The sequence below is a fragment of the Mirounga leonina genome, unplaced genomic scaffold (genome assembly GCF_011800145.1).
Source record: "Mirounga leonina isolate KUSES-001 unplaced genomic scaffold, KU_Mleo_1.0 Mir_174, whole genome shotgun sequence".
Classification (NCBI taxonomy): domain Eukaryota; kingdom Metazoa; phylum Chordata; class Mammalia; order Carnivora; family Phocidae; genus Mirounga; species Mirounga leonina.
The window spans coordinates 75,576,855-75,594,063 of NW_023270451.1; the positions used below are offsets into that span (position 1 = coordinate 75,576,855).

Sequence of the window (17,209 nt, forward strand, 5' to 3'; positions counted from 1 at the left end):
ATATAAATGAAATTGACCTCTGGATTACTTTATATTCATTCTTATGCATTTGATTTTACAAAAAAAATGTACTTGGGAACCGTATCAGTCTCCTTGGTACAAATTATAGCATCAAATGAATATTAAATTTTTAAAATTTTAATCAAAAATTTAGATTTTAATTCATTCATAGTTACTACTTACTGTTTTACCAAGCACTATGAAAGATTATTCCCCCCCCTCCCCCCGCCAAAAGAACATATTTGCACTTGTTAAAGGAAGCACAATAGTGTTTCTTAATCTCCCATGGAGATTTCAAGCAAAACAAGTATGTTTGTACTCCCCTTTCGGAAATCCTGGTCTGTACGTCCAGAGAAAACCTGAAGTCTCTATTTTTTAAAAAATCTCCACATGAGATTTTGAAAACCACTGCCGGGGAACTTGCTAAACAATAAAAAGAGCAGCCTATGGGGTTATTGGAGGAGCATCTCATTTAAAATAAACTTTTATTCATTATTAAATAAACTAGGTGTGGGATATATCTATATGTGTACATAAACAATTGCTTTGTGTTAAGTAACAGCAGATATGACTTTGAAGAGAGTGGGCGTTGTAAAAGAACCCAGTTACAGTTTGAATGAGATGTGCTCATTTGTGTTTAGTATATTTATATTAAAACTTAGAATGAGAGCTCAGTTGGTGGTTGCCTGAGGTGTAAAGGGTCATGGGTGGGTGAAAGAATGAAGAGGGTCAAAAGGTACAAATTTCTAGTTATAAAATGAATAAGTCATTGGGTTGTAATGTACAGCCTGGTGACTGTAGTTAATGCCATATTACATATTTGAAAGTAGCTAGAAGAGTGGATCTTGAAAATTCTTATCACAAGAAGAAAACTTTTGTAACTATGTATGGTGACAGATGTTAACTGAACTTATTGCGGTGATCATTTTGCAGTTATATACAATCAAATCATTATGCTGTGCAAACCAAAAAAACTTAGAACACAATTTTGTTTTCCCCAGTTGGAGTCATTCGATGTCCAGTTTGCAGCCAAGAATGTGCAGAGAGACACATCATAGATAATTTTTTTGTGAAGGACACTACTGAGGTTCCCAGCAGTACAGTAGAAAAGTCTAATCAGGTAAGTGTACTAATTAATTCTTAAATGTTTTGCCTCCTCTTAATGAGGCAGCCTGAATTGTTGAAGGACTCTAAAAAGGTGTCTGACATTGACCATTATGTCTATCAAATTATGTAATATTTTAAAAGGTAATAAAGAATAATAAATAATTCATCTTATTGAATAAAACAGTGCCAATTCAGAAGCCTCGATTGTACCCCCACCTTCCCTATCCCTTCAGAGAAAACCATTATTCTATATTTGACAGTATTTCATTTTTTTGTAACTTTACTGTGTATTGACAATTAGATTTTTTTATTTCAAGTCCCACCTTTTTCATTTTTTTCTGTTTTAATGATGAACTCTATAATGATATGACAGATTCCATGTCTTTGATCAGTATGGTTTCTGCATTTTAAGAACGTCTTCTTCTCTGCATGGTATTTCTTTGAAAGCCTCATTTAGTAACATTGTCCAGGGTGTTGGATTTAGAGACCCAATGGTGTTTTTCTTTTTTCCCCACTTCCATAACCCACATGTAGAACATTTCTATTGGCCCTTTCAATCTAAATGTCTGGTCGCTGGTGGGTGAATTGTAGTACTCTGGTGGTGGTGAGCTATGATTAATTCTGTACTGAAGTGTAGTGTATTAATCTACTTTTGAATCATGATTCATTGATGATTTCTCTAGGCATTTCCTTAAATTTGGAGCATAAGATCTGTGAAGGAACAGAATCTGACAATGGAAAAAATGATTATTAATCTAAAATGTAAAAATCAAAAAAGTAATGTTTAGGACACTTCAGGAATCACATAGCTAAGTTTCTGTACTTTTCATTTTCAGTTTTTTGTTTCTTGGGGGAACTGTGGGAATTTAGGGTTCATTTAAAATGAATATAGCCATTACTAACTAAAATATCCCTTTTGGGGGTGCATGGGTAGCTCAGTTGGTTAGGCAGCCATCTCTTTATTTCAGCTCAGGTCATGATCTCAGGGTTGTGTGACTGAGCCCCATATGGGCATGGAGCCTGCTTGGAATTCTCTCTCTCCCTCTCCATCTGCCCTTTCCCCCTTCCATTGTGCACACTTGAACTCTCTCTCTCTCAAAATTTTTTTTTAAATATCCCTTTTGTTTCAAAAGTATCCACAGTTCATCAAAGGCCAGAACAGGGCTTGGTGCAGGGAATAAACTTTCTAATTGTTGTGAAACCAGCTTTAAAGCATGAAAATGCAGTTATTTATGTGAGGACAGTGTCAAGTACTTAACACCTCTGAAAGTTCCACTGTGAATACCAATGATTTTTTTTTTTGTCTACTAGAGTGTCATGTCACTTTGCTTCATATGTGATTATATGTATACTAGATATACTTTGTTAGTCATATCACTCACCAGTTATGCTTCATCAGATGAACTAAGTAGTGCATGTGAATGCTCAATCCAGAAAACTCAAAAGCAAAGCAGCATAAAAAATCAACAGGGTGGAGTTATGATCCTATAGGAATTGATGGTGATAAGAGATGAGTATTGAAGGGATTCTAATCTAAAGGACAAATTTAAGAGGCTGCTTTATGCCTCTGTATAATCAATTAGTTTTACTAAGTTTATCTACTCTGTTTTGTCACAAAATAATCGGAAGAAGTTATAATCAGTTAAACTAAAGATAGTCCAAATTGACATCTTCATTTTAGGTAAGTGAGGCTAGGGAGGTTGTTAAACCTGGTTCAGGAGTAGGGTACTTGAAGGGATATTTTGGGAATGAAGACAGGAGAGGTGATAATGTGGGATGAAGGAAGCACTAGGCAAGAGGTAATGAGAGCTGAACTAGCCTAGTACCAATAAGGAAGGGAAGGGGAGAAGTTACAGTCCACATAGGACTTGATATACCTGATTGGATGTGGAGGTGAAAGGGACCCCACTACCAGGATGGTAGGTACTTTTCACAGAGAGAAAGAGGGCAGGGAAGTAGATAGAGAATTGGTTTTGAATGTGATTGAATTTGCCTATAAGACTAAGGTAATGTCATCTGTGATCAAACTGGAGCTCTGAGGATAGTTTATAGCCGAAGATAAAGTTTTAAAAACTTTTTGTTACAGATAATTTTAAGCATTACCAAGAGAAGGGACAGTTTCACATAACAGACTCCCATGTACACATTACCTAGCCTAGTAGTCACGAACTCATTTTATGTTTAACCTGACACTCCCCCACATACACACACTGTATTATGTTGAAGTTATTCCCAGGCATTATATCATCTAATCCATAAACCTTTCAGTATTTCTATGGAAAAATAATTTTTTTATAAATGTAACCACCATATTAATTTAACATATAAAAGAAATTTACAGCAATTCCTTAATATCATCAAACATTCAGTGATAATGTCGCTAATTGTTGTGGTTCTTTTTTAAAACAGTGGTTTGTTTCTGTAAGGATCCAGTAAGGCCTACACAGTGCATTTGGTTGGTTTGTCTCAACCCTGTCTTTTAATTAATCTCAAATTACCCCTTCACTTCAGTGGCTTTCTTTTTCCGCCCTTTTTAACATATTTGTTAGATAAACTGGGTGTTAGTCCTGTATAGTAAGCCTTATTCTGCCTTTTGCTGACCATCTTCATAAAGTCATTTAACATACTTTTCTGTCTCCTGTATTTTGTGTACACTGGCAGTAAAAATGTAGAGGCTGATTTAATTTCAGGTTCCACTGGGTGAGGGGGTATGAGAATACTTTCATCCATATGTCTGTGTGTACTTCAGTCAAGAGACACAGGAGTTTGGTTGTCTTTCTTTTTCCTGATGTCAGTGGCCATTAATGATTGCTGCCATGATCCCGTATTATATTACGGCCTTGGAAAACTATGACCTTCTCATTCTGTCATGCCCCTGTATTTCTTAGCTGGAAGAGAAACTGAAGGCATCCTTCATTTATTCTTTGGTTATAAAGGAAAGGTAGGTTAAACACTGGATTCTTTTCCTTTAGTTGCTAATTTTTAGAGAGTAACTTAGTTTCTTAGCATTCTTCAGAGGTTGACTAATGAGTGGTGTGTTTGTATGTCATTATGAATTCGTGGGTTTTTAACATAAAATATGTTCTAGTAGTTGTTAGTGATGCTCCACTTGTGCCATCTTGGCAACAGGAGCCTCACATTGATTCCTGAGTCATGCCGATAAAATCACAGTAGTCAGTGCTGTCTCCCCTGCTTTCGGTTTTGACATATTGTTAGAGGCTTTGGTTCCTTTTAGTCGGAAATGGTATCTGGAGACCAGTATGGGTGCTGGGGATACTAATCACCATTGGGTTGGTCATTTGTCTAGGCCTTGCAGGAGAATGATTTAGCAAACACTTTTTATTGAAAAAAGAAAGTGACTACACTTATCATGTTGAACACTGCGTGATGTATAGAATTTTTGAATCATAAAATTGTACACCTAAGACTAATATAACACTATGTTAATTACACTTGAATAAAAAAGAATAAACAAGTCTATCTGGCTTGGTCTTGAATTTAGGCCACATAGTGTCTCAGACAAGGATCCTCTCTAAGGCATCTTTTTATTAAGAAGCTCATCAACCTCAAACACATGGAATTTTAAGGAACTACAGTAGAGTCTCTGAAATCTTTATTAAGGGAAAGGGATAAACAGAATACAAAGTAAGTATTAGGTGATAGAAAACTGTCAACCTTAGTAAGGAAACCAGTGTTTTTAAGAAGTCTAAGATTTTAGAAAAGTAATGTGTGCAAATTTTTAACAGAAAAGCAACCAACTTCAGTATTGGTGGTCAAAGTGTATTTACCAAGTGAACAAATTTCTGTAGCAAAAATGTGAGAAATGACCCCAGGAGCTCAGGCAGCAAGTGGCTATTCTCTACACCAAAAAAACCTGAAACTGCATCCCCCTAGTGCCAAAACCACCAGCTGCTAGCATAAAAATACAGTGTATAGATATTTGTTCTATATGATACCAAATGTCCAACTGTCATGTTTTTGTTGCTGTTATATTTCCACGGAACAGATTAATAGTTTGACCTGGTGTCCTACAGAGTATGTGAGAAATTAGGGTTGTAGCCATGCCTTCTGGGCTGTCCCATAAGATGACCAGGATCATCTCCAGTGCAACCAGTCTTTGAGGTTCTACCTTGACCCTGCTGAGGATCACAGAACGCTCCCCATTTCCTTCCCTGCCCTGACTGTCATTTGAACAGCACCGAGAAGACTGCTCAATTATCAGGAGAGTGGTGGATCTGCTGAAAATTCAAATTCAGCAGAGGGAATAAAGTCTGTGATTACTAAATGTGAATGTATTCCACCCCTAAGCAAACTGACAGCCTGATTTGACGCTCATGAGAAGTTACTGAGGGAGGATATAACATCTAAGATTCCTGTAACTAGAAGACTTTAAGAAGAGAAATAGATTTCATTTGGCTCAATAGTGCGCTCTCCAAAGATAAAATGTGCTTCCATGTGAGGTAATGGGTGCCTAATTGTTGAAAATACACAAGCAGCAACTGCCTAGGAAGGAAAAAGCAAATATACCACAAGTATATATTGATATTTATAAGTCCAATTTAGATTTGTAGGTTTTACTTTTTTGATTTTAGGTTTATCTCACTTATCTGACATTGGAAATCTTGGTACTCAATTACATTGACATAATTATTTATTTTCTCCAAATATATCTACATTATAGGGTATATTGTATCGGTTTTGGTTCAATCAGGAGCCATCTTAATTCTTAAAATTAAGAGTTGTTAACTAGATACAAACTTGTTTACTGAAAGTATAAGTAAAAAATATTTAAAGTATCATAGAGATACCAAGTATAAAGAAGCAGCTCAGAGAACAAAGAGAAAAGGTTGGAATTAGTCAAAATTAGAGGAAGGGTCTTGTGGAACATCAGTTCAGACATCTGAAGAGGCAGTGCTGCTTGTCCCATGTTGGTGTCTGAGCGTTTGGCCTTGGGATTGCAGACCTCAGGAGCAGGAGTAGGCCTGTGGTGTCAATATCTCCAAAGCTGGTTCCATGAGGATTGGAAAAACTGCAAACTAGAGCTCAGTGCTGCTCTGGAAATGAAGTGCCTCTGCTGGAGTGAAGTAGCATTGATTGGCATGATGTTCACAGAAAATGCAAGCAAATAGCAAGACAGCTAAGATGATGAAGTACCTTCTTCCTCTGGCATTGCAGTCTCCCTCCAGCACCATCTGTTGTTAGAATCTAATGTGGAACCAGCTTATAAAGCATAAATACAGTTTTCAGAGTAAGAGTATGGAAGAACAGAGTTGGGCCTGAAAGTAGAAATTGTAGAGCTGTTTCTGTCAAAATAGAAAGCAAGGAAGACAGCAATTACTGCATGTATGCACTGGAGATAGTCAAATCATAATTTTTTTCAAGTTTTTATTTAAATTCCTATTAGTTAACATACACTGTAATATTTTAAAGTTACTTGAAATAAATAATTCTCTGAACAGTCAAGCCACCCACTTGATAGGCAGATGCATTTGTTTCATTTGCTTTTGTTTTTTAGGGATTTAATTTTTGTAATTTTTAGGACTACATATAAAACATTCATAAAGTAAAATCTATAAAACACAGTGTATTGAGAGAACTCAAACTATGGCTGTTTAATCTACCCATGTACCTTATTTCTTCTCTACCCTATAGGTAACCATTTAATTTCCTTTATTCTTCCATTTAAAATATTTTATATATAATTTTAAGTAATTTTATGTTATTTTTAAAATATTAGCAAATGTTATTTCACCCATCCCCATCTTTCTTAGAAGAGCAGTAGCATGATTTGCTTTTCCACTTCGCTTTTTTTGTTTTACTTCATATACTGTAGATCCCTCATTCTTTCTTATAGTGTGGAGATTAAATTTTGGGTGACATCCTTAAAGACAGGATAGCTGAAGCTAAGGGAGTGTAGATGAGACAGTCCCCAGATCTAACAAAAATGTACAAAATTGGAGGAGGAAGGGGGAGGTGGGATCCAGAGGGCAATCAGGGAGATAAGAGGATCTGGAGGTATCAAGGAATCCAAATGATATCTAGGAAGTAGGAGTCAATAATGTTAGAAAGATTAAAGATGATAAGAGCTGAGAAAAGGCAGATTTGAATTAATGAAAATGTTATCCAGGTATTTGGAATTTGGCTAACGTAAAGCACTAACTGAGGGGAATTTTTTTTTCCCCCAGCCACAAAAGATAACATGAGGACTGCTTACATGTAACTTTAATATCTTTTCTCAGAGAATAGTGCCACCCTCTACACAGTTACAGAAGCTGGAAACAAAGGAGCTGTCCCTTCTTCATCTCCCATATCCAGTGCATCCTCTGAACCAGTTTTGCCATCAGTCTTCCTCATTCATTCCCACTTCCACCTAAACCACTGAAAAAGCCTCTTACTTGTCTCTGCAGAAAGCACTTGCCCCTTTTATAATCTGTTCTCTATATCACAGTGGCAGTGATTTTTAAAATTGCAAGTCTAGCCATGTCACTTACTTAAAAGCTTTTAGAAGACTTCTTCAGACAAGGACCAAAATTGCCATGTGATCATGCTTGATCTGGCCCCTCTGCCTACCTTGCCCCTAGCTTCTTCTCTTGCCAGTCTTCCCTTGATCTCTACACTTCAGTCATACTTTCTGTCAGTTCTTTGAGCCTGCTGTACTCTTCTTGCCAGAGGCTTTTGTACATGCTGTTCTGTCTGCCTAGAAGTCTTTTCATCAGTAATTGATGACTCAACTTTCATATCTTAGTGTTAATATGATCTCCTTAGAGAAAGCCTTGCCTGGGTAATCTCTCGCTTTCTCCAACACTCCAACCCCACTAAAATGAGATCAGTTTCCCCTATCATATGCTTTTATAGCTTCTCATACTTTTCCTTTATGGCACTTCTCAGTTTGTAATTACATATTGGTGTGATTCTTTCAGTAATGTTTGTGTGCCTCACATTTAATCTCAGCACTACTCAATAAAATCTGTTACCAACCTCACTTTAAAGATGAGCGTTCTAAGTAACCTGCCCAAGAACTACCTAGCTAATAAGTGGGGAATGGGGATATGAACGCACACTCCCATCTATGAGACTCGGTATCATAAGGGCAGGAACCATGTTTGCTTTTCCACATTGTTATATCCTCAGCACTTAGCATAGTGCCTGGAGTATTTGATATATTGAATGAAGGACAATGCCATATTTCCATTTCATATGTTTATAATTTAAAACATGTCAGTTTAAATTTACAAACACTGTTAAGATAACTGATAGAGGCAAGTATGATTGGTATATCAATTTTATATGACTAGTTGTTTGACCACCTTTGCATTTTTCTTAAAACTTGCTGTGACATGTTTCTCTTATTAGGTGTGTACAAGCTGTGAGGACAATGCAGAAGCTAATGGGTTTTGTGTAGAATGTGTTGAGTGGCTCTGTAAGACATGCATCAGAGCTCATCAAAGAGTGAAGTTCACAAAAGACCACACTGTGAGACAGAAAGAGGAAGTGTCTCCAGGTAATAAATCGGTTTTAATCTCTCTTTGTCTCTATCCTTCCCACTCTTTTCTCTCTTCCTGTACTAACTTTGTTTTAATACACTTGTAAGCATTAAATACACTCTTGTTTTTTAATATAAGGAGGTCTGTATTGTAATTGAAATTTGAGTACTTAAAAATGTTAAATATGAATAGATACAGAATATTTCTGCCTTATATTCATACTCCCAACCCCTGCCCCCCCACTTCCTGTAAATGCTTTAATTTGGTGTAAATGTATAGCAAATGAAAAAAAAAAGTTGCTTTTTAAACTTATGTTCTCTCATCAGGTCTCTTATTTCTAAGGTGTTGACAAGAGGTGGGCTTAACAAAAGTCTTATAACTCTTTCCCCTCTGATATTGTTGTGATAAACCTGGTTCATGATATTTGATAGGTAGATAACTAAAGAAGCTCTGTTTTTTATGTAATTTACGGCTTCTCAGTTTTTATTGTATTGCTTATAATGTAAAGTTTACTAATGTATTCTTTTATTGTAGTAAAATATATGTAACTTACAACTTGCCATTTAAACCATTTTTAAGTGTACAGTTCATTAAGGTGGTTCATTCAGTTCATTAGTGTATGGTGCATTAATGGCATTCACAGTGTTATGCAGCCATCACCACTGTTTCCAAAGCTTTTTCATCATCCCAGAAAGAAACAATACCCAATAAATAATAATGCTTATTCCCCCCTTTTCTCTGCCCCTGTGAACTTCTAATCTACTGTCTCTACAAATTTGCTTATTTCTGCAAGTGGAATCCTATACCTTTGTCCTTTGGTATCTGGCTTATTTCACTTATCACTATTTTCAGGGTTTATCCATGTTGTAGCATTTATCAAACTTCATTTGTTTTTATGGCTCATTAATATATTTTTGTTTGAAAATAATTTTTTGCTTTTAATCCAAGTCAACCAGTGTTTGTCTATTCAATATTCCAGGAACTTTGCTAAGCATTGGAGATGTAAATGAATCAAACAGATACTTTTGCCCCACAGAAGTTATAAGTGTGATGAAGACTACAAACAAATTAGCAATCATAGTTTGTCCTCCTAAGTTCTATGAGAACACATGAAAGAAGCACCAAACTCAGATTTGGGGATTTAGGTTGGAGGCCAAATCTGGGGCTTGAAGGGGGAATAGAAGTTCATCACAGGAAGGAGAGGGGTAGGGAAAACTGAAGTACACACCCAGATTTCCAGAGGGAGACAGTTGAATGTAGCTGGAGAGTAAGATTCAGGAGAAGGAATCAGAGATGAGGCTAGGAGTCTGGTGACACGGGAAAAGGAGAAATAATTTCTGAGGACACTAATGAGGAAAAGACAAAAGAGAAGAGGCCAGGTACAGATTCAGATAAATTGAATAGATAGTGCCTGAAAGAGTTCTCTTTTTTGGTGGTTCAGTCATCTATTGAAAAATTGAGCAGAGAAAATAAGATGAAAAGATCAGGAATGTGTGGGATACCTGAAATAACCCCGGTAAAAGAGAGCTCCAGCTTCAGAAACAGATTGTTTGGTAGCATCCAGGTTACATTTGATGTATAGGCCTTAAAACTTCCTCCATTGGGCAGCGCCTGGGTGGCTTAGTCTGTTAAGCATCTGCCTTCCGCTCAGGTCGTGATCCTGGGGCCCTGGGATCGTGTCCCACATCCGGCTCCCTGCTACGAGGGGAGCCTGCTTCTCTCTCTGCCTCTGCCTGTCTCTGTCTCTCATGAATAAATAAACAAAATCTTTTTTTAAAAAAAAATAAATAAATAAAACTTCCTCCTTTGGACCTCAGCAGTATGCATGTGGGTATAGAGAAGAATTGAACTTATTTAGGGTTGGAGTTTAGCAGCATAGGTGTTGCAGAAGTTCAGTAGAATGAGGTACAAATCATGGCATTTACTAAATGAAGGATTTTTTTTTTTTAACTGTATAAAGGAAATGAAGTTGATAGTGTCAGTTGATAGAGTGAAAGAAATTGTTAGGAACCTAGAGATCTTTGAGGCACAGTAAGAGTAGTTAACTAAGAATTAGAAGGTTAGAAAGTAGAAATTATTAGAGTGGATATTTGAATTTATGATTGTAGAAGTGGAACAGTTATGGACAATCAAAAGTCTAGGGTGGGACCATGATGTGAGGAGCTAAAATGGAGTATAGGTCTCTGGAGATAGAAAGTCTGAGAGCCTTGTTTTTATGTGGTAATCTATGTGGATTTCTAAATCATCCAGAGTGATGGTGACACTGAAGACTAGGAGGATGACCAAGTCAGGATCTAAATTCTTCAGTAAGTAAAGGAAGTCTATAAATGGGTGATATGATGTTCTAATTACCTAAATCAGAAGCTCTATAGTTATTGTTGAAGAGCAGGCACAAACCCAGAAGCCAATTAAAGATGTATGGTCACTCTGTCTACTGTGATGCCTACATGGCATGCACATCAAGGAGAAGGGTACAGGGAAGCTGTGAAGATATTCACATTAGTAATACTAAGCCATTGTTGCATTGCTAGAATTAATTGCATTTGGTCTTGATGTGTTGTGCTTTTAATAGTCTTTTACTATATTGCTAATTTTCTCTAGTTATTTTCCTTCTTCCATATGAGTTTTATGCATTTTTGCCTGCTTTTTTTTTTTTCTTAACATATATTGCATTATTTGTTTCAGAGGTACAGATCTGTGATTCAACAGTCTTGCACAATTCACAGCATTCACCATAGCACATACCCTCCCCAATGTCTACACCCAGCCACCCCATCCCTCCCTTTTGCCTGCTTTTTGATCTGACTAGATAGTAGGTTATCTTTTTGTTTTTATCCACAGAAACGGCTCTGAAATTTATTTATCTAATTATCCTTTATATATTTTAGTTCATTATTTTTATCTTTAATTTCTCCAGCTTACCCTGATTTTAAAGTTCTATTACTAACTTATTTGACATAAATACTTGATACTTATTTTTATCTTTTGTAGAATTAATAAGTGTTTAAAGCTTGATATAATCTGCCACTTAGATTTCTACTATTTTTTAAATATTCTGCATATATGGGGGCACCTGGCTGGTTCAGTGAGTAGAGCATGCAGCTCTTGATCTCAGGATCATGAGTTCAAGCCCCACATTGGAACCTACTTAATTAGAAAAAAAAAAAAAAATCTATTCTGCATTTATGACCATGCAGTTGAAGATACACAGATTTTTGCATTTGTTATTTTCTGGTTCGGTAGATTATAAATAATGCTATGGAAAGAAGGCCATGATGTATATTAAATGCAAAAAGCAAGTTGCTTAACAGTGTGATTATTATGAACCCAAGAATTCATTAAAAGGAAAAAGGAAAATGTTCCCATTACTTGGATTTTTTTGTTTCCTGTTTCAACTTCATAGTTTTATTATGATCAGAAAATGTGAGTCTGTGAACTCATTCTGTGTGCTGGCATACATGTAAGATTTTGTAAATATTGATAGTACAACTGAGCCTTGAATAACATGAGGCTTGAGGGGTGCTGACCCCTGCGCAGTCGAAAATCCATGTAAACCTTTGACTCCCCAATACTTAACAACTTTACTACTACTAATAGCCTACTATTGACCAGAAACCTTACTGGTAACAGTCAATTACACACTTTTTAAAAAAAAATTTATTTGGTTGGGAGAGAGCATGCGAGTACGCATACACGCGCATGCGTGCATAAGTGGGGAGAAGGGCCGAGGGACAAGCAGACTCTACGCTGAGCAGGGAGCTCAACTCAGGGCTGGATCCCAGGCCTCTGAGATCATGATCTGATTTGAAGTCAGATGCTTAATCAGCTGAGCCATTCAGGTGCCCCAGAACACATTTACACATTTTGTAGGAAGTGTGTGTGGGAGTGTGTGTGTGTGTATTGTATACTGTGTTCTTACAAAGTAAGCTAGAGAAAAGAAAATGTTAAGAAAGCCATAAGGAAAAAAAATACGTTTACAGTAACTGTACTGTATTTATCAAGAAAAATCATGTGTAAGTGGACCCGTACACTTAAAACCCATGGTGTTCAAGGGTCAACTGTATATGAAATGTCAGATAAATACAAAATTTATATTTAAAAGAGAAACCATAAAATTTCACTTATAAGAAAAAAAGTAAACATTTTTATAATTAGGAAAAAGCCTTTCTAGAAGAGGTTCTCTAAAACTAAAGCCACAAAAAATAAAAACAGATTAATTTTTCTATAGAATGTGTTAAGGATCTACTTAGAAAAATACCATAAACGAAGTCAGACTGGAGGAAATATTTCTAAAATCTTTGGCAAGCAGTATTATCAAATGTGTCTACAAATTGGTAAGAAAGACAATTGGATGGAAAAATGGCAGAGGTTATGAACAGACAGTTCTTAAGAGAAATACAAATGGTTGATGAATGTGAAAAGTTGTTCTATCTCAGTTATTAAAGAAATATGTCCAAATGTAGTGAAATCTTTTTTTTTGTAAGATTGGCAAAGATTAAAAATACTGACAAAATGCTGTTAGTAATGTAGGTAATAGCCACTCTACACTGGTAAGCGTACAAATTGGTACAATTTTTTTTTGGAGGATCATGTACTTATATTTGTATAAATCACCCTTTGACCCAACAATTCTGCTACTAGGAATTTATCTGTGGAAACATTCAATGACTTATACATTTCATATGTTTATTTCAGCATTATTATACAATATTGAAAAATGAGAAACATTCAAACGTCCACTGCAAGGGTTATATTCATTTGATGAAATACTGTGCAGTTAATAAATAAATTGATATATTTACTAACCCAGAAAGGTATCTAAGAGGGGCACCTGGCTGGCTCAGTCGGTGAAGCATCCAACTCTTGATTTTGGGTCTCACTCAGGTCATGATCTGAGGGTTGTGAGCCCCACATCTGGCTCCACACTCAGCGTGGAGTGGGCTTGAGATTCTCTCATTCCCTCTGCCCCTCCCCCCTGCTCCAATGTGTGAGCGCGCACATGCGTGTGTGCACGCACTCTGTCTCTCTCTCTCTCTCTCAAACTAAAACAAAATAAGAAAGGTATCTAAGAGTTCTTAAGTAAAGAAATCTTATAAGGTAGTGTGTGTAATGCCGTTTTTTTAAATTTTATAAAAGAAAGTACCTACTAATGTATGTAGTTACATACATAGAAAAACAACCAGATGAACACATAACAGGTTATTAATAGTGGGTATTGCTGGAAGTGGAATTATTTCTGAAATGTTTGGATTTTTACCTTTGATTATTAGTGACATAACTGATGTTTACTGTTTAATCAATAATTATATTTATTTGTATTCTTTTTTTTTATTTATTTAACATTATAACATAAGCATTGCTCAGTTTTATTGTCACTCTGGGTAACTATTCAGAAGTTATATGGCTGGACCCTAGTGTTTATAGCAGCAATGTCCACAATAGCCAAACTACGGAAAAAGCCCAGATGTCCATCGACAGATGAATGAATAAAGTAGATGTGGTATAGATATACAATGGAATATTATGCAGCCATCAAAAAATTGAAATCTTACCATTTGCAATAACATGGATGGAATTAGAGGGTATTATGCTAAGCGAAATAAGTCAATCAGAGAAAGACAATTATCATATGATCTCACTGATATGTGGAATTTGAGAAACAAGGCAGAGGATCACAGGGGAAGAGAGGAAAAAATAAACAAGAAGAAACCAGAGAGGGAGACAAACCATAAGAGACTCTTTTTTCTTTGTTTCTTTTTTTTTTAAAGAATTTTATTTATTTGACAGAGAGAGACGCAGCGAGAGAGGGAACACAAGCAGGAGGAGTGGGAGAGGGAGAAGCAGGCTTCCCACCGAGCAGGGAGCCTGATGCGTGGCTTGATCCCAGGACCCCGGGATCATGACCTGAGCCGAAATCAGACACTTAACGACTGAGCCACCCAGGCACCCCCATAAGAGACTCTTAATCTCAGGAAACAAACTGAGGGTTGCTGGAGTGGAGAGGGGTGAGGGGACGGGGTGGCTGGGTGATGGACATTGGGGAGATTATGTGTTGTGGTGAGTGCTGTGTATTTGTAAGACTGATGAATCACAGACCTGTACCCCTGAAACAAATAATACATTATATTTTAATAATTAAAAAAAACGTTATATGGTTGGGGCGCCTGGGTGGCTTAAGTTAAGCATGGACTCTTGATTTCAGCTCGGGTTGTGGTCTCAGGGTTGTGAGATCCAGACCCCTGTACTGCTCTCTCCCTCTCCCTCTGCCCCCACCCCCACTTGTGTGCTCTCTCTTAAAAAGAAAGAAAATTAAAAAGAAGTTACATGGAGGACTATAGTATATAGTGAAAACTTTATGATTATTTGTGTTAATGGGTACCATACCCTCTGTAAGGATTTTTTACAGAAGTGGGAAAATAACTTTTCCATCATACTGTTTATACATTTTTATTAGATTTTCTGAATTCCATTTAAAACTATCTCCTCCCATATTTGGAGTAGAAAACATCCAGTTGATTCACACTCACTTACCTGGGTTATTTTCTTAAGACTTTTTAATTTCATAAAGCATATTTTTAACTATATACTTTCTTTTTCTCCTGAGTTAATTTGAATTTCTGGGAAGAAAATCTTATTTATCTTTTCCTTCTAAAATGCTGAGAATACTTAATATTTTATTTCTTTTTTTTAATTAAAATATAGTTGACACAATGTTACATAAGTTTCAGATGTACAACATAGTGATTTGACAAGTCTATATATTATGCTGTGCTGACCACAAGCATAGCTACCATCTGTCACCATACGATGCTATTTTAATATAAAGCCTAGTAGTAGTGATAGTGTCAGAAACTATTTATAGCTATTTTATATCTCAGTAGATTCGAATTTAAATTAATAGTAATTATGTAGTGTTCAGTTACATTAATTTTCTTCTTTTTGCCTCCCATTGTTTCTGCAGAGGCAGTTGGTGTGACCAGTCAGCGACCAGTGTTTTGTCCTTTTCATAAGAAGGAGCAGCTGAAGCTTTACTGTGAAACATGTGATAAACTGACATGCCGGGACTGCCAGTTATTAGAGCATAAAGAGCATAGGTACTGGCATCTTTAATTATATATTTATATTTATAATAAGCTTTATGAGGAATAGAGGACTGCTGGCACCCCAGCCAAATGGCAGTCAGCAAAAAAGTTTTGTTTGGCCAGCAGTATGTTGGCTTGTTCCAGGATTTTTCAACTTAGGTGCTATTAATAGTTGTTGTGGGGGCATTTCTGGTTCATTGTATGGTGTTTAATTGCATCTTTGACCTGTATTCACTAGATTCCAGTAACATCCTCCCAGTTGTGACAAAGAAAAATGTCTCCAGATGTTGCCAAATGCCCTACAGAACAAAATCACCCTGAGTTGAGAACCACTGACCTACACACTATTTGAAAATAAATATAATTTGTTGCCAAATTGTTGTTTGTAAAATGAGGAGATTTTACAATAAGAAAAAAAATTTAGATCTTTGGATTTGGAACCTATTATGGCTTTGGGCCCCATACACTTGCATGTCAGCATTTGGGTGGAATTCATTTTAGTGTTCTGTAGAACGAGGCATGCCTTTCCCAATTCATTATAGTTCCTACCAAAGCTTATTTTTAAATCTGACCTCCCATAGGCATTTGAGTCAGCAACCACTGATTTATTTAAAATAGTAAGATTCTGGGGGCACCTGGGTGGCTCAGTCGTTAAGCATCTGCCTTCGGCTCAGGTCATGGTCCCCGGGTCCTGGGATCGAGCCCCTCATTGGGCTACCTGCTCGGCAGGAAGCCTGCTTCTCCCTCTTCCACTCCCCCTGCTTGTGTTCCCTCTCTCACTGTGTCTCTGTCAAATAAATAAATAAAATCTTTAAAAAAATAAATAAATAGTAAGATTCTGATTGATACAAATAAAATTGCTTAAAATGGTCTAGGCTCACAAACTGCTGGTTATCAGAGGAGAGGTGGGTGGGGGGATGGATTAAATAGGTGATGGGGATTAAGGTGTGCACTTTTTGTGATGAGCACTGGATGTTGTATGTAAGTGTTGAATCACTAAATTTTACACCTGAAACTAATATTATTTACTGTATGTTAACTGCAATTTAAATAAAAACTAGAAAAAAAAAAGAAAGAAAAATTGGTCTAGGGTTCCAATAATGACAGACTAGGCAATTTAGACCAAACCATACCAGTGAGAATAACTAGAAAACCTGGACAAAATATAGAAGTCATTGATAAAAAATTTTTAGAGCTTATTAGTAAAAAATTACTAGATCAGGTTGGAGTGGGAACGGAGAATGATAAGAGCTTTTTTCCCCTTTGAGGCATTGACCAGGAGATTGGGGAACACTTCTGATAGGCCACAGGGCTGGGAAGATAGGAATTGGAGTTCAGGGATTACAGGGGTGGAAGGCTTCTCCTTGCCTTGATTTGGAATCCTGAAAGTCTACACTATTACAGTAAAGATGAACTAGCTACTATACTAAATAGTTCCTGACTAGGGACTGAAGCCTCAGCATCAAATTTTTTTAGTACCCAGACAGTAAATTGATATCATACTGCTGGTGCCCTGGTAGAATCGAATGTAAATCC

At 36.6% G+C, this 17,209-nt stretch overlaps 1 protein-coding gene across 3 annotated transcripts in view; it reads left to right on the forward strand.

The window, feature by feature from the left end:
* Positions 1-17,209, forward strand: part of TRIM24 (tripartite motif containing 24) — a 97,266-nt gene that overhangs the window by 36,299 nt on the left and 43,758 nt on the right. For all 3 annotated transcript variants that reach the window (XM_035021187.1, XM_035021189.1, XM_035021188.1), the window contains 3 exons: positions 1,002-1,120; positions 8,461-8,608; positions 15,553-15,685. In XM_035021187.1, the coding sequence (XP_034877078.1) occupies positions 1,002-1,120; positions 8,461-8,608; positions 15,553-15,685 (400 nt within the window). The remainder of the gene's footprint in view (positions 1-1,001; positions 1,121-8,460; positions 8,609-15,552; positions 15,686-17,209) is intronic.